Source organism: Elgaria multicarinata, chromosome 4 (assembly GCF_023053635.1).
Source record: "Elgaria multicarinata webbii isolate HBS135686 ecotype San Diego chromosome 4, rElgMul1.1.pri, whole genome shotgun sequence".
NCBI lineage: Eukaryota > Metazoa > Chordata > Lepidosauria > Squamata > Anguidae > Elgaria > Elgaria multicarinata.
The window spans coordinates 117,032,934-117,060,418 of record NC_086174.1 but is presented as its reverse complement, the minus strand read 5'-3'; the positions used below and the strand labels follow the sequence as shown (position 1 = coordinate 117,060,418).

The 27,485-nt window shown below is 41.4% G+C and overlaps 1 protein-coding gene across 2 annotated transcripts in view; it reads right to left on the bottom strand.

Annotated features, from left to right (window-relative positions):
* Positions 1-326: 326 nt before the first annotated feature.
* The window catches only part of COL21A1 (collagen type XXI alpha 1 chain), an 82,794-nt gene continuing 55,635 nt past the window's right edge, over positions 327-27,485 (bottom strand). Inside the window, exons 16-28 of one of the 2 annotated variants that reach the window (XM_063125046.1) lie at positions 25,090-25,134; positions 24,455-24,508; positions 18,864-18,917; positions 15,777-15,830; positions 13,379-13,450; positions 10,890-10,925; positions 9,739-9,783; positions 8,903-8,935; positions 6,663-6,809; positions 6,485-6,539; positions 5,211-5,411; positions 2,590-2,667; positions 327-1,369 (exon numbers count right to left, since the gene is read on the bottom strand). In XM_063125046.1, the coding sequence (XP_062981116.1) occupies positions 1,182-1,369; positions 2,590-2,667; positions 5,211-5,411; positions 6,485-6,539; positions 6,663-6,809; positions 8,903-8,935; positions 9,739-9,783; positions 10,890-10,925; positions 13,379-13,450; positions 15,777-15,830; positions 18,864-18,917; positions 24,455-24,508; positions 25,090-25,134 (1,062 nt within the window). In that variant the 3' untranslated portion in view covers positions 327-1,181. Of the gene's footprint in view, positions 1,370-2,589; positions 2,668-5,210; positions 5,412-6,484; positions 6,540-6,662; positions 6,810-8,902; positions 8,936-9,738; positions 9,784-10,889; positions 10,926-13,378; positions 13,451-15,776; positions 15,831-18,863; positions 18,918-24,454; positions 24,509-25,089; positions 25,135-27,485 lie in introns of those variants that run through there. The other variant, XM_063125047.1, reaches the window with a different exon arrangement.

Sequence of the window (27,485 nt, the reverse complement as noted above, 5' to 3'; positions counted from 1 at the left end):
TGAGTGCAATAACACACTCTTTGCATTAATACTTAAAATGGATTCAAATCCTGATGGAAATTGTACAACTGAGTTGATTAAAATGCCAGCAGTTCTTCTTTGATTGCCTCTCATTTTATAAAGGAACATAGAAATGCCTTGCTTAAAATGTACAAAGAAGCAGCATAACAAACACTTTAGTTACGTAGCAAGCATAAAGCATATCTTGTAAACTTCTGTTCGACAACTGCAGTCCTATGGAGCATAGCAAAAATGACAACACCAAGTTCTATAGTCAGCTTGGGGGGAAAATAAATATGGTTGTGTTGTGCCTCCAGGGGTTTGACTGTAGATAGAAATGTATAATTGCTTTTGCATGAATTCATTAAGGGCAACATGGGTAATAACAGCATGAAAATGCCTGATGTTAAATTAACAAAAAACAAAAAAGACTTGGGTTCATGTATTTTTCAAAAGAAACCTGTAACCAGTGAAATATGAAACATACAAAAATTGACAAAATTCACAAACGTAGGAAATAACACAGCCATTTTCCTTTAAAAATAAGATTCGGTATATCTAGGGGTGAGCAACTTGTGCCTTCCAGTTGTTTTGGCCTACAACACCCATCATCCTTCATTGTTGGCTATTCTGGTTAGGGATGATGGGAATTGTAGGCCAAAATTTATGGAGGGCTACAAGTTGCCCACCCCTACTGCATATGTGGGCTGAATGCAAACTATTTCACATTGAATTGCACCTGATTACCAAGCACTGAAGGCCCAATCCAGCTTCTGGCAGATTCAGTAAAATGTTGCCAGTTGACTTCAAAAGGAAGTGTCATATGGCAAACATCATAGGTAAAAATGCACTCCCATTGGATATCAGAGCTGCAAATCCAGCTGAAATTCGCCACGATTCAAAGCAATGGGACTTAAGTTAATGATGTGTGGTTTTTTCCATTGCTTTCAAAAGGAGAGTGATAACTAAGTTGAACTGGATCAGGACCCGAGGTTTAATCAGCTTGAAGGCCCCACATGTTTAGAGACTTAAATTGAATATGGAAGATTTTACCATATTAATTTACACACCAGAGGTACTTTACTTCCTGGGAAATGCGATCATTGCTAGTCATCTTCCTGAGACTTGAAAGATCATAAAGGGCAAGCACCAAGCCTAGTCTGCCACCAGCACATCCCAGATTAATAATTTGGTCCCTTTCTAAATGGATCTCTTCCTACAATTACGCTAAAGCATAAAGATGGGTCACAAATTCCAGGCGGTCCAGTTTGTCCAGGGATTCCAGGATTTCCACGGTCTCCATCTTTCCCTGGATCCCCGCGTACTCCAGGACGTCCTTCTTTACTTATCCCAGGTGGGCCTTCAGGACCTTAACAAAACATGAAATACATACATGGGGAATGTTTAGTGTCATCGTTGGATAAAGATTTGCAGCCTGATCAGCCCCATCAGGTGAAGTTTTTTAATCATTTAAGTTTTTTAATAGTTTCAATTTTAAGTCAATAGCATCGATAACATGTGAAGGGATCTTGAGTCTTGCTGTAATGCAGGAGTGTATGACAGCAGCCAGAGAACTGATGATGTTCCTCACCCAGCTCTAGCAGTGACACAGGTGCATGTCCCAGGCACCACGGCAACTGAGCCGATATTTTTTGCCTCGTTGTTCTGGGGCAGCTTCCCTGACTTAACCCTACGGCCATCAGATGGGCAGCCTCCCCCATGTGGGACATTCATCTCCCCCACACAAAAAGAAAGAAGTATGAAAAAGTGGTTGACAAGTACGGGGGCAAAGTTGTCTCTGATCGGAGAGCTAGGTGGGATGAACATCATGTGTTGGAATCTACTAGCCAACATACTGCCAACAGACCTCTAGTATAGAATATACCATAATATAACAACATACTGAAGCCACAAAGAAGGGCTTACAAATTGAATACGTTCTAGAGGTAAAAGTGTCTATTTCAGTTGAGAGCTAACAGCTGCTGTTCTTTGTGGCTCTTTCTAACAGAAGGAAAGCCTTCTAGTTTGGGATACAAAACCAAACTATAAAGAAAAGCCATTGTTCGTTTTGTGTGCCCTTCAATTGCGGCCCAATATTGTTTTCTTGGTTCTGGGAGGTTTAATTGGTAGACCCAAACATTAAGCTTTAATGGTTATATCTACCAAGTAAACCCTCCAGAACAAAAAAAATCAATATTGTATCTTCCCTGCGTAAAACGATCAAGTTCAGGCTGTGCTGCTAATGACAGCTGCAGCAGAAGCATACCACGAAACAGGGGCAGGGAAACCTTTTCTTCCTAGGAAAACGATTCCCCCGGGACGAAACCAGCAGGCTGAATAACCTCAGGGGCAGTTCCCTTCTCCCCTGACATCAACAAGGCTTTCCAATCAATGACTGGAGATAACAGCAGGGATTCCTAGTGAAGAGGAGGGCAGAGCCTGGGAGAGAACCTTCATGGGCTGGACAGTCTCCATCTCTCTACTAAAACCAACCAAACTATGCAGGAGTCAGTTAAGGGACACACATCTCCACAACATGAATCTCCACAACAATTCAACAACATGAATATCCAGTTCAGCGAACAATACCTGGAGGTCCTGGAGGACCGTGTATTCCTGGGACCCCAATTCCTTGGCTTCCTTTAGCTCCATTTTTTCCTGGTGTTCCTGCAAGTTACCAGAGATATCATGTATACAGTAAATCAGTCATTCCCAAATTGGGTGCACTAAGGCACACTAGCGTGCTGAGAAATGCACTCAAGAATCCATTCTAGATGATTCAAGTGTTTCATCCTGCCTCCAACTAGTCAGATGCTGATAGGCGGTGTGGTGATGTGGTGGCAATTCTGCTACATTTCTGCATCAAATGCGATATGGTCATTGTATTTCTTCCAGGCTAACTGCATAGCAGTGTGCGAGTCACTGTTCTTGTGTTGCCTCCTTCCAATCAGGGAATGTGTCAAAATCAGAGATTCATGCAGAAATGCAGTGGGTGGGCCTCTCCAAGTGCAAGTAATCTACACTCTTGAAAAAGAACCAATCTTTGGGGCTGTAAGAATCAAGGGTGCCCCCAATTTTAATTCAGGTGAAAAGCTATTAAAAGTTAGGAATAAACTCTACTAATTTATAATGGTGGAAATGCAGAAATAGGGAGCCAGCATATTGGTTTGAGTTTCAGACTAAGACTTAGTGGGGGACTCAAGTGAAAACTCATTATCCAGCCATGAAAACTCACTGGGTAACAGGCACATCATTCACTCTCTAACTAATCTACCTCACAGGATTGTTGTGAGGATAAAATGGTGAGGGAAAACTCTGAGTACCTTGGAGAAAGGATGGGGTTTAAATGTAATAGATAAATAAAACAATTCTTGAAATGAAAGAGGCTAGTATCCTCAGCAAGGTTCAGCACGGAAACAGCATTCCACATGCATTTAAGAGTGCATATCCTCAAATAAAATAACTGGAACATAAAACAAACAAACAAACACAAATTTGTACCAGATTGCTCAGTGTAATTACCCTGTTTATGTTTTCAGGCTGCATACTTCAATTAAAGATGTGCTTAAAATAACCTCGTGGTTCAGGGATATGTTACAAAAACAAAAACACCTGGGAAACCACATGAAGGAAAGCAACAAAGTCTTCAGGTCATGTAACTGGAACTTTGGAGAAGGAGATTCAACTTTTTAAAACACAGATTATCATTTGGGTACATAAAATGGTGGCAGCTATAAATAATATAACATTACTGGCAACTTACTAATGAGTATCAGTCATTGCCAATAGGTAGTAGGCTAATACTATGCTAATACTATGGGCAGTACCCAATGTTGCTGCTGTGCCTCCAGCCATTCCGTCGCATCCACTGGACCAATCACTAGAGCAACAGGAACTACTGCTTCCTAAAGCAACCCCAGAAACAAGCAGAAATACTTGTTTCTGAAATAAGACAGGTCAGCAGAGCGCCCTTCTATGAGCTCTGCTGATTTGCCTCATTCCAAAAATGACTGTTTCTACTCATTTTAATTGCTTCCAGGACCACTAGCATCCCATATTGCTGGTGGTAGGTTCCTCTAGTGTGTGGGCAGCCTCGGATAGTGTCGTATGTTGGTTGAAAAAGGAGGGATTTTGCTTAAGGTTCAGACTCTAGAGAACACTCTTGGCATCTGAGATTCCACCTCCTCATGGTTGAAAATCAAGGCCAACCACATCATCATCATCATCATCATCATCATCATCATCATCATTATTATTATAAAATTGATCAAAGTGAGGGGCTCTTCAAGCATCTTGGACCAGAACTAGAAAAAGAAAAAGCCCCCTCAACTCTACATCATCAGCATGGACAAATCCAAACACCTTTCCAGAAACATTAAATGGACAGAGCATGCTATTCCAGTGAGGTCCTACTTATCAACTCCCCTCACATATGGCTAAGAATGTAGCCCAGGCCAAAATACCCAGTTGGATGAGTGAACCCTAGAGACACCACACATGTAACAATACACACATCCTTTATGCGTTATAAAGCGATAATCTGGGCCTTGGACAAGGAATGCTACCTAAAAGGTGGTCAATTGTTCTGCAGAACTGACCCAGAATTCACCCACAAGTTGAGACTGCCCTCTGAACATGTTGAAGAATTGGTATAATTTTAATATTGTTGAAGGAAGAAAGTAGAGTGGCAAAATTTGAGGGAGGCCATTTTCTCTCAGCGAAATTTAAAAAATATTCTGCATCCCATACCCATCTGTCTAGTTCCACCCGCTTCTCTTGTTATACCTTCAGAAGTGCCATCACAGGGCACATGTCCTCCCGCCAATGGCTCTCCTTTACTCCTGGGAAACTTCCCTCATGTGTCCCCGGTGAGAAACAATCTCAGAAGCTGGAAACCCCACAATCATCCCTCAATAAACAATTGGTCCTTCTTTGCCAAGAGTGAATGGATGAGTGAGTGACTTACCCTTCTCTCTGTGTGTGTATGATTCTGCATTATTTTTATACATTCTTCCAAACTTTAGGTACTTCATTGTCCATGGATTACACACACACCAACCACACAGTGGTGGCGGCCATGAAACCCTCAAAATTCCAAATGCGCCCATGAGCCACAAATGTTGCCTCTTCTTGCTCTAGTTCGATTCCTATTCCGAACAGCTCTCTAGCTAATGAGAGAAATGCACTTTGCGAGACGTCTATACAATTACCTTTTGCTCCACGTGCCCCAGGACGCCCAGGAGCTCCTGACAGACCTGAAACACCATCATTTCCTTGCAAGCCAGGAAAACCTCGAGGACCTTCTGGGCCAGCTGGGCCTGGTGGGCCAGGAGGCCCGGGGGCAGCACCATGCGACTGGCAATGATCACAGTGTTGTAGCCTTCCGTTCTGAAGTATAGTAGGCAACTGGGCTACGGAAAATTCAGACAAAAATGCTTAGACCAAAAGGGAGCATGTCACTGTCAAGAGAAAAAATATCATCTGAACTACAAATTATATCAGATTGGTTAAAAGTGTAAGTATTTTTATGTAAAATTTAGATCCACCCAAGCAAGATATTTAAAGCTGCACTGATTTCTGGGAGCCAGTGGAATTTCAACGCACCGGATTCTGGCTGAATCATGCTCACAGTGTATTCACTAAGATGGCACATTGTTTTAACTGTTTTAATTGTTTTACTGCTTTTAAATTATATATTGTTTTAACTTGGTTCATGGTTTAGTTTTTTAGCTGTGTATATTTACTGTTTTATACTGTATGCTTTTACCTGTACACCGCCCTGAGATCTTAATGACATAGGGCGGGATATAAATGTTTTAAATAAATAATAGATAAATAAATATCTCTCTATATAAAATGCTTTGGTATGTTTCCGTAAAGGCTTCAGCTGATACAGGTTGCTAAGCCCCTCGCCCGACTCCTTCGGGCTTTCCAAGGTAATCCTACCCTCCTTTCTGCCTCTTTGCTCCCCACCCCCCCATGAAGGGGGCAGCGCCATGGTCCGGAGCATGAGCAAGGCGCGGCCAGGGCCCTTGGTGGCCGGGTGGGAGGCTGCTCTCCTGCTGCGAGCTGAGGCCCTGGCCCAAGGCTGACAGGAACCCCGGGGAGAGGGGGATACCTGCTCCCCCTCCCCCCGACCTCCCTGCCCCCCAGGTCTGCCAGACGGCACTGTATCAGCGGCCTCCAAGCAGCCCGCACCTCCATGATGATATTTAATTAATAAAAATTAAGATATGCTACAACGGCATATGTTACACTGGATAAACCCCTGACACTGTAGGCCAACTTTCTCCAACCTAGTGTCCTTCAGATGTTTTGGACTACAACTCCCAGCATTCCTGACTCTTGGCTGCGCTGGTTAAGGCTGATGTAAGCTGAGCCAAAACACCTGGCAGGCACCAGGTTGGGGAAGGCTGCCTTAGTCTCACAAGAAGCTAACTACCATGCAATGGCATGAACCAATTGTGATGACCGAGGGACTCACTTCTTAGAACATCTGCGCAAACTTGCCGAATGAATTCTTCTGAAAAGCCTCTTCCCTAAATTGAACACAGAGCAATGAGAAAGATTACACATTTTCTATTTTAAAATGAAAAGTTTTCAATTTAAAATTAAATGGAAAGACAGGAGCAAAAAGCCAACATGTCAGCCAGCAGACATACAGGTTTTCCATCTGACCCAGGTGTTCCTGGAGATCCCCTCTCCCCTTGCGTTCCTCTTGGGCCTGGTAGACCAATGAAACCATTAACTCCAGGTTCTCCCTTTTGTCCATTGGTGCCACGCATGCCAGGATCTCCTTTCTCACCTTTCTGAAATCAAAGACAACTGCAATAAGCAACACCAGAATTCACTGCAAGCTTGCAGGCAGAGCAAACCTACTGCCATGGGGCAGCAGATCTGAGGCCTTACCCAAAGCCCTGCTGGGATCATGCCAGCAGGGTGGAAGGGAGGGTGGAGTAGCATTTTAAGACCAGTTTTTAAAACATGGTCTTTTTTTTTAACAGGTGGGTGGAGCGGATCTGCTGCTGGTTTGGGAAGGGGTACAGCTTTAAAAGGGGGTTGGATAAATTCCTGGAGAAGGCTATCAATGGCTACTAGCCCTGATGGTTGTGTGCTATCTCCAGTATTCGTGGCAGTAAGCCTGTGTGCACCAGTATGCACCACATGGGTGGGAGGGTCCTGTTGCACCACGTCCTGCTTTGTTGGTCTATGGCCACCAACGCATTGGCCACTGTGTGAACAGAGTGCTAGACTAGATGGACCCTCGGTCTGATCCCGCATGCCACTTATGTTCTTATGTGGGTCCTGCAGATTGGCTGCCTCTCCAAGCCTCTTATCCCTACAATATTGAAAGGCTGGAGAAGTCCTGACTGGGTGGAGACTCTGAGGTAAGTTCTTCCCTTCTATGGGCGGAGCTTTCACTGTTCGCAGAACGTGAAATCTGACATATTCTACTGCCCCTGGGAGGACATCCTATGGACCATAGGGGTACAGCCTTAATCATCTTTACAAGAAATATGCACGCTATGTGAAAGGCCACTTCATAAACAAAAAAAATGACAAAAATATTTAGCAGTGGGTTTTGTCACCCAAATTGAGCTCCTCACCTTCACCAGCCTTGAGTTGTTGTCAGAAATTTCTCTCCCATTAGTTCCGCCGGGAAATAAACAAATGCCACCAACAACAACAACAACAACACTAACTCATTCCCTGGCCAGTGAGAGCTGGTAGGACTTTGGAAGTGGTGGATCTCCTGCCACAATACTCCCCCCACCGCCCCCAGTTGCTTAGGACTGCTCTATACATCAGCTTTGCATTACTTGACATTTTTAGTCACTATTTCTTTTTCGTATTAAATTTGGTAATTTACTAGCCGTATTATGTTAACCATTACATATATATAAGGTGCAGTAGTAGTAGTTTATTATGGTCACAAGACAAGCAAAGTAAAATAGCACTGTGAATACAATGACATAAAAGCAGTTAGAGTTGATTAAAAGTCAAATTTTAAAGAAGTAAAATTGACTAAGCAGATTAAAAAAAAAAAGCACCTGTCCCACTCATAAAAATACAAGATTTAGCAAGTAAAAACATTGTCAGACATTTACTATCATGCCATGCTGACAAGCGATTGCAGCAGCATAGAATCTAGCCATTTTGATATTATATCTCCTATTTGGGGATTGACTTGCTCCTATCTGCTGTTTGTGTCCAAAGTGAAGTTTTCAGCAATTTTCTATAAAACAATGATTTCAATGAAACAAAGGTAATATTCGTATAACACCCGGCGTACATCTGACTTATTTTCCATCCGTCTTTTGATCTGAAATGGTCTTCCAGAACTATTATATTCACTTGAGAGAGCATATAGATTAAAAGTGATGATTGACGAACGATTAAACATTGGCTTAAGCCCAATGCTGCGCAAGGGGACCTCTGCTGGTGCAACAGGTCTTCCCCTTGCTCTCCTCCTAGCTGCAGTCCCCTCAACCCTCCAAAGCAGATTTGGGGGGCAGGCAGAGAGAGGGGGAAACTGATCCACTGGGGGTTTCTATTCCACTGGCAGATGGACTGGGTTAGATATAACTCACCATCACAACTTCTTTCCAAAGCATATTATTGAAAAGTAGGCGCTGCAATCTGTCATCATATTTATTATTATGCATTATATTTATTACCGTATTACTATATTTATTATTATGCATTAAAAGCATATACCCATCTGTTTTAAACACGCGCATGCGTACACACACACACACACACACACACACATAGAAGCCACCACAAAAATCACTATCATCAGCCAGCATAAAATACACACAAAGATTAAACAGGTGAAAAAGACAGCTGAGAAGAATGTACACAATTTTGAGGACGTATAAAAATAACAACGCACACATACCTCTCCTTCAGCTCCATTTAATCCCATGGCTCCCTTTTTGAATCAAAATTACAAAACATGGTATAAGTTTTTGTGATCATGAATCATTTCTACCAACACGAAGTGGAAATTTAAAAAGTAAATTTGCATTAAAATATCCTATGCTAGAGAAATAACCCCAAAACATAGGTTCATGGGTGCCAAGTGTCTTGAGATATACCACAACTATTGATGCTGATGTCGATGAACTTGACTCTTTTATTTTGGTCCTGAAAAATTAACTGCAATTTTAAGAAAAGAAGAACGGCACATTTCAGAGCTAAGTACGCAGGGTTGGATTCAGAGTTCCTGTGAGCGGACTCCACTCATACGGCACTCTTGCTGGAGGAAGGCAGGGAAAGCTGTTTTCACCAACTCCTCCTTACTTCTGCAGCTCCTGAAAGGCAACCCTGGAGAAGTGTGTGGCAGCTGGCACAGGAGGCTGCAGGTCAGTAAAAATGGCCTCTTCCCTTCCTCCAATGGGAGCTTCCACTGGATCTCAGTCTCTCCTGCAAGAATGGCATCCTTACAAGCAGAATGTGTGCCCTCGCTTCCAGGCTATGATCTATTCTTTGTAAGGATATAGGCTGCTATATCCATTCAACATAAGAGAGTCTGCTGCATCCCAAGTGTGCTTGAAGAGGCTTCTAGACAAGACTGAGAGCATGTACATCTGTATATATATATAGTTTACATATAGGTTTTATTGCATAAAAGATTTAAAATGCATCATGTGCAATAACTATTTTAGTACGTTTGTGCGCCCTCTGAAAAATTAATAGAGGCTCATCTTTTAAACAAAACAATGTATTTTTTACCTTATGTCCCGGAGTACCTGCTCTTCCACTTTCCCCCTTCTGACCCTTTAAAAAGAAATAGAATCCATTATATAATAACTATTTCATTATATGAAAAACTATATTGGGTTGGATCCAGATTTAGTCATACTTAAAGAAGAGTCACTGAAATGAATCGGACTTAACTAACTAAAGTCATAACTAACTTAAGTCTCACTGATTTGGATTCCTTTAGTTACACCCCATTTTTCCAATTTGTATTGTCTGAAGTGACTTGCAATTTTAAAAGTCATAAAATGATATAAAGCACCACTTATTTATAATTTTGCAAACTCCAAGGAAGGAAGAGAAATCACAGAATTAAAAACAGACTACTTTGAAGGAGGATTTAAGCTAAATGCACAAGAGATATGACAATGGACATCAGGCGGACATCTCTGGAGAGGTGAACCACAAATATAACACTGCCACAGAAAATTTGTGTGTTCTAATGAAGTTAATGCTTTAAAATATTGGACTGTTTATTTTTCAATATTTGACGACACAATTCAACAAATCTTTTTTGATCAGTGAAATGTTAAAGCCTACATTAATCTAACCTGGATGTGACCAAAGGCTAAATAAAAGTTTATTCCTTTCCAAAAAGCAGGGAAGCTAGAATATCATCCAAAATTGATACGAGGTGCTTAGCTACCAATACACTCTTGACACCCAAGGTTAAGGCTGTTTCTAAATAAACAAATATACATTTCAATAATTGCTTTAAGTCTATATCCAGAAATCTGAATATGTTGTTTATATTTTCCCTAGAGTTAGGATGGTTTTATGTTATTACATTCTTAAGTTGTTGGTTTTTTAAAAAAAATTCAGATTTATATGACTAGTCTGTTTTTAGAACCCTGTCTTTTAGATCAGTCTGTGGGTAACATATATCTAGGCTCATTCAAATTCCACATCTGTGCTATGATAATTATGAAGGGTGACAGAAAATCCAGTGATGGGCTTGATATGGTTGATGGGCTCTGATGTATTTTGTTGATACATGGTTGATACATGCTCTGATGTATTTTGTTAAGACCAATTATTGCGATGTCAGAACATTGTATATAAAGTACCATCTTTACATTAAACAGATATTCCTAGGTATTTAAAGTACTAAAAAGGTAATATACCTGGATGCCTTTTTCACCCTGATTTCCTTTGTCTCCCTGAAAGTAAGAGAAGCATCAACTTTTCATTAAAATATCATTTACAACCATTGCAACTTACCTTCCATGTATATATATAGGAGAAATAACTAAAGAAGGACATTAGAACAACAAATACGGAACTTTCAGCCATACTTTAGAAAAGCCCTATCGGCTGGATCCAGAGAAGCCCTTCTGCATACAGAAGGGCTGTTTCTGATACTGCGAATTTCTTGTGTGAGAAAAGATAACTGAAATCGATTCTCTATGTGTGGTTCCATTTGTGCAAGGCATTATCCAATCTCTTGCACAATCGCTTTCACGGCATCTTAAGACACACGCTAGTACAAGGCATTGCGCAGTCTCTGGCATAACTTTGCACCATGTTCCCTGCTAGCCCTTGCATAACAGTTCACGGTTTGGCACCACTGCAGGTATTTCTTCTGCTCATCATCTCTGGATCCAGCCGTGTTTATCTAAAATATGTACATTTCGTCTTTCAATCCAAGATTCTTAAGGCAGCTACCATAATACAAAACCATCAACATAAATCATAGAAAACTGTCATTGTTCTACCCCACCCACTTCTACTTTGATTGAAGTGCTCATGGTAAAAACGAAATTATCAAAAAGGATAATGATAAAAATCCTACAATACCTAAAAGCCATTCCTAGAAGGCACTCACCTTGAGCTGCAAATGCTACTTTACTTTCTGATTCAGACAAGTTCCCATCCTGTTTCCACTAGAAGTCTCATTAATCTAAAATGCCCGAGGATGCATGACTTTCATATACAATCTCAGACAGTTGGTTCTCCATCTGTCTTCCTTCTTGTAATTACATAATGGACAATTGTGGCTCTCTTTTATCTTGTTCCTTCTAGTGCCCTTATTGCCATGGCTCAACATGCTTTTGTTTTAATTTACACATAGTTGAATTACATCTCCAACAAGTATTAGAAGACAAGGAATGGATAGTATTGAGTCTAAAATGCTATTTAAATTAAGAAACCACTATGTGCTGATAATTCCCAAAATGATCAAACACTGAGATCTTTTTTTCTCACGGGTTTTATGTTGCCAATTTTATGCTTTTCTAACTGGAAACACTAGAAAACCTAGTGTTTTCTAGAGTAACAGAGTAACCTAGAGTACCAGTCAACCTCTCTCTCTCTCTCTCTCTCTCTCTCTCTGTGTGTGTGTGTGTGTAAAAACTGGCTGGATTGTTAGAGAAAGCATAAACCGTCTTACAATTAGGCGTAAGTACTTCTCCAATGTAAAACTTTATTCAAACCTTAGCTATGAGAAGATTTGCTGCTGAGCCTTAGAAAATTCAAAATAAATAAATTGCAACACACACTGCAGTATGTAAAAGTCCAGTCATAACGTTATAGAATGCAACTTTTGCTAACTTCACTATGGTACTGGCTGCCAGGTCAAACTCATCATGTGAGTCAAGATCTATTCAAAATACCTCTCTCACAGTTGTCATGGTACACCCAAGGTCAATTGGCCTCTGTGTGAAAGAACAACTGATGTGAGAGAGGTATTAAATACTGATTTAAACTTCAGTATGAACCTGTTCAGACAAAGACACTAGCCACGGTGTTTAAGCATTTTGAGATAAACATTATAGCTTAGTGTGTTGTGTGGACCAAGACTTAGCATATCATGTAAACCATTCCTAACCATGGTGGCTACACAACCACAGTTTACACATGCCCACTAACCATTTCCTGCAAAAGGGTTAGTGGCCTAACCATGGCTTAGCATGTCGTCTGAACAGGCCCTATATGATGCTTTGATCAAAACAGCAGAATGTCTTGTAATGAAGGTGAAGGTGAAAGAGAATGTGAAAAAAATGTTTGTGTGGAGTTGAGAGTCAATCTTTCATTTTGCTAGCTTTTTATAATAAGGAAGCTGTTTCAGAAAGATTTCACTTGCAATTTTCTGTGGTCTCTAAATTACCTTCTTTCTTTCCTCTTTTTTGGGGGGGGCTACAAATAAACTTGAGTAAGATCAAGCGTGGAACTTAGTCCATTGATCTCCACCTAAAAGCCTTTTTATATTCCATATATACAGCCCTTGATTCTTGCTGTATCTTCTCCAGAAAGAGCTGATGGGCATTGTCAGAGGTTTACAAGAACGATCAGGACTGTGTCTTAATGTAAGCTGACAGTACAGGCATGGAATCTAGAAAATCCCGGCATTGGTGATCCTGACTGCAGGGAAAGTATCTAGTTCATATACCTACAGATAGTTACCATGCATTTCTATTTTGGCTAATGGTTATCTTATTAATCACTGTCGTAATAATAATTGAAAAGTAACTTCTCACTAGATTTTTGTGGACCTACATCTTTATGTAAAAGGAACACAGCTCCCTCTTGTACTATTATCAGAGTTGTTTCAAAACACTTACCACTTAGCACTTATTATATATACCACAGTGTTATAAGATGGCAGCAGACATACCTTCAAACCCTGTGTGCCAGGTATTCCGGGATAGCCTGGTTCACCTGAAGTACCTGGTCTCCCTTGTTCTCCCTGAATAATACAACAGCTCCATAAATCTGAGATTATACAATACAGGATTAAAGTATGCATTGCTTTTGTCATACTTAAAACTGCAATCCTATACACAGTTATCTGAGTCAACACACTTAGGATTGAGTGGTAAATGTAGCAAACCTAATGAAAAATCATCAACGTATTCCTCACTCTTAAGTTTTTCTTACATCACTGGAAATATTTGCCTACATAACTATGGATGTTATCCACGGTTTAAGGCCCTGGTCACAATCTAGCACAGAGTTACTTGCATCTAAACCCACTGGTTTATATCCAATGTTAAGCTAGTGGGGGAATTACAAGAGATGGCATTGTTGTGCTAGCGGCTGCACAACCGTTATTAGAACTAGCGCAGCTTGCGCCAGCAACGCCTAATATAATGACGTCATGTTGAGTTGTGCAACACCTTACGTGGTTACTTGTGGAAGAGCAATGTGTTGTGCAATGACTTGCATAACAACTTATACAACAGCTTGTGCAAGTGGAGATGAAGTATTGGATTTGACACTGCACAAGGATAAAACAAGGTTTCTGCAAGCAATAGAAGCTTTGTGCTAGTGGAATGACACTACTGGATACAACCCACTGTTTCCAAAATTGGATTTAAACAAACTTTTTAAAAAAATTAATAATCATACCACACACACAATTAATTTTGAACCAAGGACAGGAAATTTGTGCCCTTCAAGATGCTGTTGGACTGCACCTCCCATCAGCCCTTGCCAGCACAGCTAATGGTGAGGGATATGGGAGCTGCAGTCCAGCAACATCTGGCGGGACACATAGTCCCCATCCCTGTTTTAAACTATTTCACAATTTTGTTTAAAAATAAAATCCATTAAAATTTCTTAATGTCAGACGTGATCCGCCAAGGGATTTTCGTTCAGACCAGTGGTGGAGGGGAGGATGTTCACAAGAACCTTCACATTCTAAATTCTAAGGGCTCTTCTCAACATCCTCCCCCTCCATTGCATTTATGAGGTTTAAAGCAGGGGATTCAAAACCTCTTTCAGCCTGAGAGACAAATTCGATTTTGGAGACGGTCTTGGGAGCCACGTAAGCAGGACTGGAGGCAAAAGGGGTAAGGACAGGAAACCCAAAACTCCACCACAATTTAGCTTCAATCTCTTACTGCCAGTAGTTAAGCTTAGAAAAGCAATATAAACCTTTCAGAATGGGGAAAACACAAAAAGTCAGGTGGTTATGGGAAAGAAGATGGGGTCAATAGAAAGGACATGCCCTTCTGGGGAGTTACAGATTCAGCCCCCAGGCCTGAGGTTCTGGTTTAAAGGGACTGCAATGCCCCTTAAGATTTCAAAGCAATATAATGCCCAATTGGGTCCAGGAGTCCAACGCACTCCCCTGTGCCTGGTGCCCTGGACCCCACTCACTAAGCCACGGACTCTCATAGGCACAGTTGTCAGGCACCTCACAGTTCAGCGAGCACCCAACAAAGCAGCCTGCCCTTTTCCAATCCACCATTTTTGTGCAAAATGGTGACTGGGGTATTTCCTGCAAGGTAGTATTGTGTAAATGGCAGCTGTAAAGAGGCCATTTATGCAACATTAAAGGTGTGAATGGAGCATCCAAGCCGGTAATCTTGCGTAAATGCCATTTTGCGCAACCTGACCTTCCTGGAAATTCCTGAGCTGCCATTTTGTGCAACAATGGCAGCTTGTATTGGGCTGCGGGAAGTCCCACAGCCTTGTTGGGTGCTTAATGAGGCTGGGAGGAGCTCACACAGCACCCCAGGCTGGGGCCAGCAGCAGCTCATCAAGAGACAGATCCACCCCAGGTGTTCAGCCATTAGTGTGCATATCTGAGGTGGGAAACACTTTGCAAATAGGCCTTTCTATGTGGAGGCTTCCTTGGACCCTACATGTCAAGGCTTCCTCACACATACATGCATTGTAGGGAGTAACACATGAAAGGCGGGCTCTGGTGTGGTTTAATCATGGTTAACCTTAATGCAGATGTAATGATGAACTATGTTTGAGAGCGACAGGGAGAATTTATGTGTGAAAAGGGAGGGAGCATGTTTGCATTGGGACTTTAACTCATAATCTCACACGCTTGTGAAGATGAAGTTCCACACATAACCACGGAGCTTATGTCTTGATTTCTTAATTTCTATAAAAGGCCACTGATCAGCTAACTCTGGCAGATTTGCAACATTTTGTTTCAGGAACGGGGTAAGCTTATATTGATGCCCTGGACATAAAGCAACCACTTTTATATCAACCGATCAGTGTAATGTCATGCCTGGTGACATCACTAGAAACTAAAATTTAGCCTCATTTACCTTGACACCTGGCATGCCTGATTTCCCTTGTAGTCCTTGTGCTCCCTTGCTGCCCTGTGAATATAACAGTTTATAACTGGTTGAAAGAGCAATTAAAACAAGGTTTCAACATGATACCTTTCAAACTCTGGCTGGGCAGACGTTCAAAGTAGTTAGAATTCTGAATAAGCATCTCTACTTGCACTACAAATACGGCTGAATAACTATATACATTTTTTTTATCATGGTTGTGGAGCTAGTCTTTCTCTGCAAATTTCTTAGTCGCAACGTACAAGGTTGAGAACTGAACGCAGGTAGTGTAAAAGGAGGGTATGTATTACAGATGAACCAATATTATTAAATCTGTTCCCTCGGTGTTTCGTGGATTGTCCGGTGTCTTTCATTCTATCATCCGCTCATTGTCGGAATATGATTTTTTTAAAGGATGTTCAAGAATTCTGTTCCACCTACACTAATGTGCATTTAGGAATGTCAGAGGAATCTGTCTGGGGAATGAAGTTTGCTGAGCTTTCAGAGGCTCTGGCCCTCAGACTCCAGCAGGTCCAATTCAATCTGCATCCAGTTGGGCCAACTCGCAGATTTTCGTTGCGTGTCCCCCCCCCCTGAAAAAATTGCCATTTAAACAAATTGCACCCACAATTTTCATAATTTGCATGAATTGTGGCTGCAAATTGGTTAATTGGAGCAAATTGCACTTGCAAATTGTGTGAATTGCAGGTGCAAGTTGTGCAAAATTAAGCAATGTACTTTGTGCAAATCATGCAAATTGTGGCTGCGATTTGTGTAATTGGCAATTTTAGGGTGGGGGGAAAAACCCTGAGACATTTCCTGGATTCTGGGGGGGGGGGGGAGGACATGGCTCAGCTCGCAAATGTATACTGAGCCTGAGGCTCAGGGGGAAACTGTCAAGCACAAAAAAGGCTGAATTTCCCTGCAACATTGCCAATTTGCACTTGTGATAATTTACGCAAGTGCGTATTGGCGCCAATCCCCCACCAAAGAAGTAAAAAACTGCTCTACACGTCTGCAGAATCTATGTGAATTGGTCCACAGTAGAATCTGCAGGTTGGATATATAGAAATCCAAACTCATTTGAATCTGGTGAGGATTTCTCCAACATCCCTAGTATATATTATTGTGCAAGAAAGAATAGGAGATTGTGTGAGACAATGAGCTTCATCCCACCAGCCTTATATTGTGCTGTTGCAGCGAAATCTACGCAAAAGACTCAATTATAGTCTGCGTTAAGTGCAAAGGACTCGGATGACGTCGACTATGTCCTGCTGTGATTGTGGATCCTCCCCACCTTAAAGTGAACTATTTTGCTGCAGAGAAAGTCTGCTTCTTCTGGACATCACTCAAATTTCAGCATGTGTTTTCAGCCATCATTTCCAATGTGCACTGAAATGTGGGCATGTTTTCAAGGGGCGGTATTGCTGATGAAGGAGAGGGGTGTGCAAATTCAAATCCTTTCCTCCTGCTGCTTCTGAACTCCCCCGCTCCCTCCTGGCAGGGAAACAGGAGCAGCTAAATCCCCCAGTTGAATTAGCAAAAAGCAGTGAGGGAGGCAAATTGTTCCTCCATAGATGCTGAAGTTTTACCCAAAATGTCTTGTTTTACCCAAAATGTCAGTTTCAAGCGAAGTCCTTTGGCTGCTTCTGAATAAGAGTGTGTGTGTGTGTGTGTGTGTGTGTGTGCGTCCCCGTCCTTTTCCATCCTACTTTGTGTTGCTCTTGTTCTTATTTGAACAGGAGTTAGTGGGGGAAGGACACAGATCTTCTATTCCTTTGAACATGTGAAGCTGAGTGCGGGATGGCAGGAGACAGGGGGAAGCAGAGATGGAAACGTTCTCTGGGGGGGGATCCTGTGTCTCCCCACCTTTTTCTTTTTCTTTTTTTAACAATGGGGGGTCCAGTTTTTATTGGGAGCCCCCACATGGGAAAGGATGGCTTAATCCTCTCACTAACTGTGATTTCCCTCTCAATTTCTCTGCCATTGGAGGTCCTGGCACTGCATTTGAAGTCTCCTCCTCCGTACACTGGGAGTTGAGATGGCCACTTCCTACCTCACTTCGCTCCCCCACCCCAGCCACCCACCCCGTGTTTGTTTTTTTCCTTTTTAAAGTTGCCAAAATTAAGACTGCAATCTGAGGGGCTCTAATTTGGAAATGCATTCCATTGCACTCAATGGGATTTATTTACTGAGTAAGCATGCAAAAGAGTTGACTGCAGCCTTATGTAACGTTCTACTTGGGTGTTCAGTAACAAGAGAAGCAAATCACAATCCCTGTTGTCAGAGGGGGAGTTGTTCCCACTTCAAACAACCAATAAACGGTAGGAGGAGGTACAAAGAGGATCTGGGGTATGTGTGATAACAACGTGTGTGAGTGAACCTCAATGGATCTCCCCATCACGCTACAGTAGAGGTGTAAGTTTACAAGTTTTCATATGCTATATAAGCACTACATAAGTGAAATGAGATAATTCGAGAGTAAACCAGAACAAAAGTGTATGTGGGATGAGGCTAAATAAAGACTAGCCACAGTTCAGTCTGTAGCTTTAGACCCTTTCATGAAAGCAGTCCTTGCAAGTACAGCAAGGTCTCACTGCCGGCCTACCCTGAAGGTTGTGTGGCCCTCTAATGTCCATGTATTGACATCTGGATAACCAGGAAATCTCTGTGCATAACCTCTACATGTAGAGTCCTCTATGGGAGGCATGTAGTCTTCCCTTGCTGAGATATCCATCTCAACACATGGACATCAAGAGGCAGAACTGAGGAGTCATGTGACCTCAGGGGCACAGGTAGCAGCATGGCCCAATTACCCTTTCAATATGTGAAGATAATTTTTATTTCAAACAATGGCAATAAAATTACCTTAGAAGTTCTCACATCTCACATGAATTTAAAGGAGCCTCCACATGTTTTCTAGAATTTCCCATGTTCCCAAGGACTGAATTTTACATGCTGCACCATGTATAGGTTCAAATACATTTCCTTCTCTCTCATTTTCTTAACAGTAGGATCTGCAAAAGTTAAAATTACAAGGTACTAAACTCCTCTGTACAGATAGGGCACAAAATATACCTTAGGCCCAGGTCCTCCAGGTAAACCTGATGATCCCTCATGTCCAGACAGGCCCTAAGAAACACAAGTCAAGATCACATGTAAACAACCAGAAAAAATGAAAGCTTCCCAACTATCTGCCATAGTTGCATAACATCTCCAACAAGTATTACAAGCTAAGGAATAAATAGTATTGAGTCTAAAATCCTACATACATTAAATGTGCCTTTTATAATGCTGACAATTCCCAAAGCGATCAAATACAAGGATCTTTTTTTCTCAGAGGTTTTATGTTTCCAACTTTGTGTTCTAACTTGAAACATTAGAAAACGTTAGAAAATCTAGATTATCGAATGTCTTCCAAACTGGCTTGCTCAGTATTTGGAAGCTTCACATATGAAACCTAGAAATGAAATAAAGAGAATAATAAAGAGAATAATGTGTCTTGAGCAAAAACAAAAGAATTTAGCAATGTATAATTAAGGAATAATATGCCTTCATTGCTTTACTCTCCAAAGCTGGCATACTTGTGGCTGATAAATCAATAAATGATTGAAACTGGCAAATATAATAGGTATAATTGTTACTTAACAATGACTTATTACAGAATTTCCCTAATGTATTACATATAAACTGTCAAGAAGGTTTCCATCTGTTCTGGAACAAACTGGTGGGTGACTAACAGCAGAAAAATCTCACTCTATATTTTGTTTGATTTCCCTTTGTGCTATTCAAAATATTTAAATATTCCATGCATTGAGAGATACATTCATCTTATCAGGGGAAATGGAAAAAGAAAAATGGTAATGAATGGAGACCTCTGAAAAATTAATTCCACTAAATTATTAGTCCTGAAATGGCTGTCCTCACTTAAGACATCAGGAAAACAGAAATTATGTGGGAACAAGCAGAACTAAACTTGCAGCAAAGCCTTTTCAAAAGTAGCAGCTAGCAATTAAATAGCATAAAGTGATTTAAAGTTTATGGGAAACATGACGTTCACAAACCATGCCTGGACACCAAGGGCTCATCTGCACCAAGCAGGATATTCCACTATGAAAGCGGTATGAAAGCGGTATATAAAAGGCAGGAGCCACACTACTGCTTTATTATTATTATTATTATTATTATTATTATTATTATTATTTACATTTTTATACCGCCCAATAGCCGAAGCTCTCTGGGCGGTTCACAAAAATTAAAATCATGGAGAACATAATAAAACAACCAACAATCTAAAAACACAAATACAAAATACAGTATAGCGGTATTAAAGTACACTGACAAGTGTTGGGGCCCATTGACACATACCATATACAGCTTTCATACTGCTTTCATAGTGTTATATTCTGTGTGGTGTAGATGTGTCATGGGCCCCAACACTTGTCAGTGCACTTCAATAACACTATAAAGCAGTAGTGTGGCTCCTGCCTTTTATATACCGCTTTCATAGGGCATGTTTACGCGGGGCGATATCCCGGTCCCGGGATCGTCCGTGCATCCACATAATGCACAGGGCATCCCGGGAGCAGGGAAGGACGATCCCCCCTTGCCCCGGAATATCGCCCTACCCTTTAATTCCGATTTTTCCCGCTGTCTTGGGATGATCCTGAGACCGAGGGATGTGTGGGTGGCTGTCCTGGTTTGTCTCGGCTCCTCACAAATAACTGTGAGGAGCCTGGACCCAGACATGGAGCTCTTCAGGACCTCCATGCCCATCAGGGGTGGGGTGGAGTAGCTTGAATAAAAAAAAAATAAGAAAATTACTTACCTTTTTGAAGGAGCGCTCATCTTGAGTAAAAAACCAAAATGGCAGGTGCGACGTCCTCCGTCCTCCCGGGACGTCACATGCCACATGTAGACTGAGGGGGAAGATCTCGTGATCATCCCCCTCCACCCCCTCGTCTAGCCATGCCCACAGTGGAATATCCTGCTTGGTGTAGCACAGGAAACTATTTCCCTTTTTCTCTAGAAAAAATCTCTGCATATGAATTGCCACAGAGCGCAAGCCCAAAGTTATTTGGAAAACACTGGCAGGATAGAACCTTGCTTTACACATGTATTTGTGAAATTAAGCTGCAACCCTAAAATTACCACACAGAATTCTGTATAACTTATTTCAGTGGAATGAATTTTGATCATTTTGATCCAAAATGCCATGCCTCCTCCAAAGCACACATGGAGGTTCTACACCTGTAGACTTACTTATGGCTTGGTGCACATTTAATGTTAGCAACCTAAGCTTGATTAGGGTATTACGAGTGCGTGATAAGCTCACCTGCTCCCTTCTCCTGCCCTCTTCCCTTCAGGAATCTCCCCTCCCTTCCCTCGACAGTAGTAATCACCGTGTGGGTTCCATCTCCATCTGCACTGTAAATACCGTATTTCTTCGATTGTAAGACGCCATCGATTGTAAGACGCACACTAATTTCAGTACCATCAACAGGAAAAAACCCTAAGACACACCCGCAATTCTAAGACGCACCCCATTTTTAGAGATGTGTATATGGGGAGAAAAGTGCGTCTTAGAATTGAAGAAATACGGTAGTGCCACAGTTAACATTAACCAGGCAATGAATGGAGCAATTTGGAAGGGGGGAAAGGAAACACACAATCCCATAGCATGATTCCAATTGCCACCTGCTAATCATGGCTAGGAACATTGAAAACATTGTCTGCACCAGGCCACTGTCTCCAATGTTAACAGCTTTCAAGTTCATAGCTGAGCCTCTCACTCACTATACTACATTAGCTTATATACTGAAAAGACCCTGGTCTGGACTAACAGTCTCATATAAATAAGTCACACAGAATCCATCATTCCGGAGCTGTAAAGCAAAGTAAAGCTTCAGCTCAAAGAGGAAGCACCTCCAAAATCATTCCCACAAAAAAGGGAGGAAAATATAGAAACATCACTTGCCATCAGTTCTGAACTACACTTTGAGGCCTACCATCTGTTGAAAATTAATACCATCCATTCTGGAAAAAGAATAGTTTGTGGTAGTTATTAACAGATCAGAACAGAGGCGCCTCGTAGTTTTAAAAAAAGTTTAATAGGATGGAAACAATAACCATTTTCAAGTTCCCTAATAGGCGGGTGACATGTGTCCTGTTGAGAGCTCACACGCAACTCTTTGGGGATAATAAATTGCTTCGCATTTCTAGGAAAATATTCAGTTTAGATGCAGTACCCAGTGTACATATACAGTGACTTGCATAAATATTCTCTCTCTCTCTCTCTCTCTCTCTCTCTCTCACACATACACACACACTTTAACTTGTTCACATTTTGTTTTGTTACAACCAGGAATTAAAATGGAGTTAATTTAGGGTTTATTTTCCTAATCTACACAAAATAGTCCATAATGTCAAAATAGGGAAAGAATCTTCATGTTTTACAAAATTATTCAGAAATACAAAGCTGAGAGGTCTCGATTGCATAAGTATTCACCCCCCTGTGTTGTGACACCCCTAAATAAGCTCTGGTGCAACCAACCGCCTTCAGAAGTCACATAATTAGTTGAATGGAGTCCACCTGTGTGCAAGTCAAGTGTCACATGATCTCAGAAAAAATACACTTGTTTTTGGAAAGCCCCAGAGTTTGTTGGAGAGCATATCAAAACAAACAGCATTGTGAAGACCAAGGAATTAACAAAACATAAAGGGATAAAAGAAAAGCACCAGAGATGGGTTATTAAAAAAAAAATCCTAAACTACGAATATCCCCCGGAGCACTGTTAAATCCATTATTACAAAATGGAAAGAATATGGCAGAACCACAACTTTGTCTAGAGCAGGCCATCCACCAAAACTCAGTGACCAGGTAAGGAGGGCATTAGTCAGAAAAGCAACCAAGAGGCCAATGGTAACTCTGAGGGAGCTGGAGAGATCCACAGATGAGATGGGAGAAACTGTCCATGGGACAACTATCACCTGGATGATCCACAAAGCTTGGCTTTATGGAAGAGTGGCGAGAAGAAAGCCATTGCTGGCCAGGGGAAGGGACATATGAAATGCTGTTTGGATTTTAGCAAAAGGCATGCAAGAGACACAGCAAGCATGTGGAAAGAGGTTCTCTGGTCTGATGAGACCAAAACTGTTTTGGTTTTTTTGCCTTAGCGCAAAACTATGTGTGAGGCAAAGCCAACAATGCTCATCGCCTTGAGAACACCATCCCCACGGTGAAGCATGGTGGTGGCAGCATCATATTGTGGGGATGCTTTCAATCGGCAGGGACTGGGAAACTGGTCAGGATTGAGGGCAAGATGAATGGAGCCCAATACAGGGCAAATTTAGAGGAAAACCTGTTTCAGTCTGCAAGGAATAAGAATAAGAATAAGAATGAGAAGAATTTATGTAGTGCTTCCTAACAAAGAACTGTACAGGAGATAAAATAGGTCAGGGAGTTTACAAAAATGGAATAAACACAATAATTCTAATAAAAGACCTAACTGAAATTAAAAGAAAATAACAATAAACCCTTTTTAAAAACATACAAAAGGTGTTGTGGCCACCACAAAAACCATAAGCATGTTTTTTATCTCAGGAACCGCCAGCCAACCCGCTCTATTCAAAAAGAAAGGTTTTCAAACCTTGCTTGAACACTTCCAAACTCTCGGTCAACCACAGTGGCATCTGCTTGGGTCCGCGAGGGTAGTGGACGCACCCGTATCCGACCCTCATGGACCCAAGCAGACGTGCCCAGAGCGAGGACAGACCCAAGCAGATGTGCCCAGAGCAATCACAGACCAAGGCAGATGCGCCCGGAGCGAGGACAGACCCATGGCTGAGCAGACGCCCACCCTGGCTTCAGCTCTTTCCCCTATTGAGCAGGGGAAATATTTACTTTCCAGAGGCTCCAGAAAGCACTCTTGTCCCCCACACCGTCAAAGGTGCTTCTGAGAAGTACTGACTCAGGGAGGGGTGTGTGTGAATACATATGCAACCAAAAATACCACTATGTTTTAGTTTACTTAACTTTTGTGCTACAATTAAAAATATCTGCACGTTCAAAGTGTTAAGTATGTTGTGCAAATCAAACGGTAAACACACCAGTTAATTCCATTTTAATTCCAGGTTGTAATACAACCAAATGTGGATAAATCAAAGGGGTGGGGTGAATACTCAACAAGACACTGCAATGCAATTCACAATAGTCTGCATAGCTACAAGTATTGTCCTAAAGTTATTTATGACTATTGTTGCTTTCTCAATGTAGTGATATCTAATTACCTTTACCAAACACCTAAAGTATTGTCCTTTTCTTTTCTTTTTAAGAATGTAAGAAGAGCCATGCTGGATCAGACCAAGAGTCTAACTAGTCCAGCACTCTGTTCACAGTGGCCAACCAGCTGTCGACTAGGGACTCACAAGCAGGGGGATTTTTATTTTTGTGTTCTCTGGGGTAATGACAGCGTCATTGAAATGGATTAGTTATCAAATCCATACTGTAGATTTCCTCCATTTGTTATTAACTTTCTGATTCCAAGGTTATCCTCATACCTGTAGATGACTGTTGAAAAGCAATAATAATAATAATAATAATAATAATAATAATAATAGTAGTAGTAGTAGTAGTAGTAGTAGTAGTAATAGCAGCAGCACAGACATACAGGCATCCCTGATGATCCTTTTGTTCCCTCTTGTCCTGGTGGTCCAATTTCACCCTAAAATTTAAAAATACATTTCAAATTCAGTCAGTATTTGTGACAAAACTAATCCAATGATTACTTTTAATAGGAGCAATTTCAAAGGACTGGAAATAATCCATTTGAATAGCAGCATCTGGAAATTATATTCTTGTCATTCTGATTTAAAGAGGTAGACCAGGTTCTGAACTCATCATGGGGGCCCCTTGAAGGCCTCTTCCCACACTTCAGAGAAGCCAGGAAAGTAGCAGTGGGGATGAATAATGCATTTTCACCCAGATGACCCCTGGAGCTCATCATGGCCGAGCTGCATGTCAGCACATAAGAGAAGGGGGGAAAGCCAAAACTTGTGGCTCTGCTGTCCACGTGTCTCCTTCATGTATGGAATGGCTCCAAGACAATTTTATCAAAGGCATTAATAATCTTCCTCTGTTCTCCGTATATATGGACGCTCTCATTGTGGAGGACAGCAGAGCCTGTTTATACCTCAGCCACAATGTGGCTATGATAGAAATAAATATATAGTGTTCAATCTACTACAGAACATATTAGGGGGGAAATTGAGTGGCCGTATTCTAATTTTACATCCTTACAAATACCTTTTCTCCTTTTATTCCTTGAACTCCAGGAATCCCAGGAATTCCCTTGAAAAGAAGAATGAATAAAAACACCATTAAACTGGGTCACTTAAGGATAGTCACATATATACTCTAGGGCATGAAAAGGGCATTCACATGCTTTCCACATACCGTCAATGTGCAAATGAACATTCATCTATCTATCTATCTATCCATCCATCCCACACCTTTTCCTCCAAGGAGCCCAAGGTGTTGTTTATGATTCTCCTCCTCTTCATTTTTATCCTCACAAACCTGTGAGGTAGGTTAGGCTAAGATGTGGTGACTGGCCCCAAGTCACCCAGTGAGCTTCATGGCTGAGTGGTGCTTTGAACCTAGTCCGGCACTATAATCACTACACCACACTGGCTCTCATACTAAATCAGACCAAAGGCCAGTCCAGCACTTTGTTCCACAGTAGTGCCTGTGGGAAACCAACAAATGGCCATGTGGCCATCCCAACTAGTAGCCATTGATAGTCTTATCCTCCAAGAATTTGTCTAATCCACTTTTAAAGCCATCCAAGTTGGTTGCCATCTTGTGGTAGGAAATTGCATAGATTAACTGCACGCTTTGTGATGAAGTACTTCTTTTATCTGTTCTGAATCTCCCATTATTCAGCTTCACGGGATGAGACCAGGTTCCAGTGTTATGAGAGAGGGCAGAAAAATGTATCCCTATCCATTTGCTCCACAGTGTGTATAATTTTGTCCCCCAGTATTCTTCTAAGCTACAATATCCTTTTTGAGGTACAGTGACCAGAATGATACGCAGAATTCTAAATGGTGGTCACACCATAGATTTGTAAAAAGGGCAGTTGCATAATATCGGCAGTTTTATTTTCAGTTCCTTTCCTAACTATGTCCAACATGGAATTTCCATTTTTCACAGCAGCTGCACACTGACTCAATATTTTCATCAAGCTATCCACCACATCCTCAAAATCTCTCTGTTAGTCAGTCACCACCACCTCAGATACATGGTTGATTTTTTTTGCCCCAATGAGCATCATCCTGCACTAAATCCTGATCAGCAGCACTTAACATTATGTCCAGGATCACCTCCTTCTGGTCAATTCCATGACCACCTGTTTAAGGGGTCAGTCATTCAGGGAACCCAGAAAATGAACCTCTTTTTCATGACCACCACGCAACATGCCATACCTTTGCGTGTATGTATGTGTGGGGGGGGGTCCAATACGTTTAATCCTTCCCCATAATTCTGAGGCAGGAAAAATCACACAAACTGATCACAAACATTTGCAACCCGGCAACATGATACATTACCTCTTATGTGAGGAAAGGGGGTACACACTTGTATACAATACATGCACACACTCTTGGAAGAATCCAACAGGGAACTCCTGCCCCCACCAATTCTTTTCCGCCCCCACTGACTGTGTTGTTCAAGCAGCCGCCAACACTTTTGCAACAACAATTTAGCTCTTCTGGGGCAACCCAAAATGAGTGGAAACACTTGTTTCTGGAATGAGGCAGTTCGCTGGAGTGTTTCTGCTGACCTGCCTCCTTCCAGAAATGAGCATTTCCACTTGTTTTGGGGCTTCCCTTAGGAAGCGCTAGCCCATAACTCTTGCCGATGGATCAAACAATGCATAGGGGAGAGCATTTGAAACCTCTAATTCAGCATCTTCCCTAGACTTAACTTATGGACCTGTTTCTATACTGCTCTTCTAATCCATCAAATTATATTACACTTTCAAAAACCTGGTTAGTCTCATTTTGTTTAAAATATCACTTCCAGGAGTAACTTTCAGCCCAACGCTTTAATTTATGTTAGTCTATTAAGTTTATTTTATTTCAGTGTAAAAGGTTTTGTTGCATCAGCATGAGATTAGATTTTGTTATTTATTTCAGCAAGTGAAACTACAGATGAGAGAATTTTTGCATGGAACTCCTTTTTCTTTTGTTACTATAAAGTATTGGCATTAACAAAAATGTTTCATGTTGGATCTAAAAAACAGCTGGTTTATCTGAAGCTGTGGTTGTGCTTAGCTTAGTCATCTTTTACTTTTGTATGGGGACATTTTCTGGGAAACAAGGAAATTATTCCTGCTCTTCTCCAGTGAGGATTTTATTTTAATTTTTTTTATTCCAATTTTCCACCTCCATTGTAGCTGGGTTTGAGTTGTGACCCTTTCCTCCTACACCATAGACAGAAACTGGCAGGAAAACACTGAGAAAAGTACTCAGTGTCTTTATTGCAGAACTATACAATTGCACTCTTTGGTTTGACATGAATGTACTGAATAATTCCATATTGTATTTCCATATTCAAATGACAACCACAGTTTGTGGCAGCTTTCTTCAAACTGGTGCCCTCCAGATGTTTTGGAGTTCAACTCCCATCAGCCCCAACCA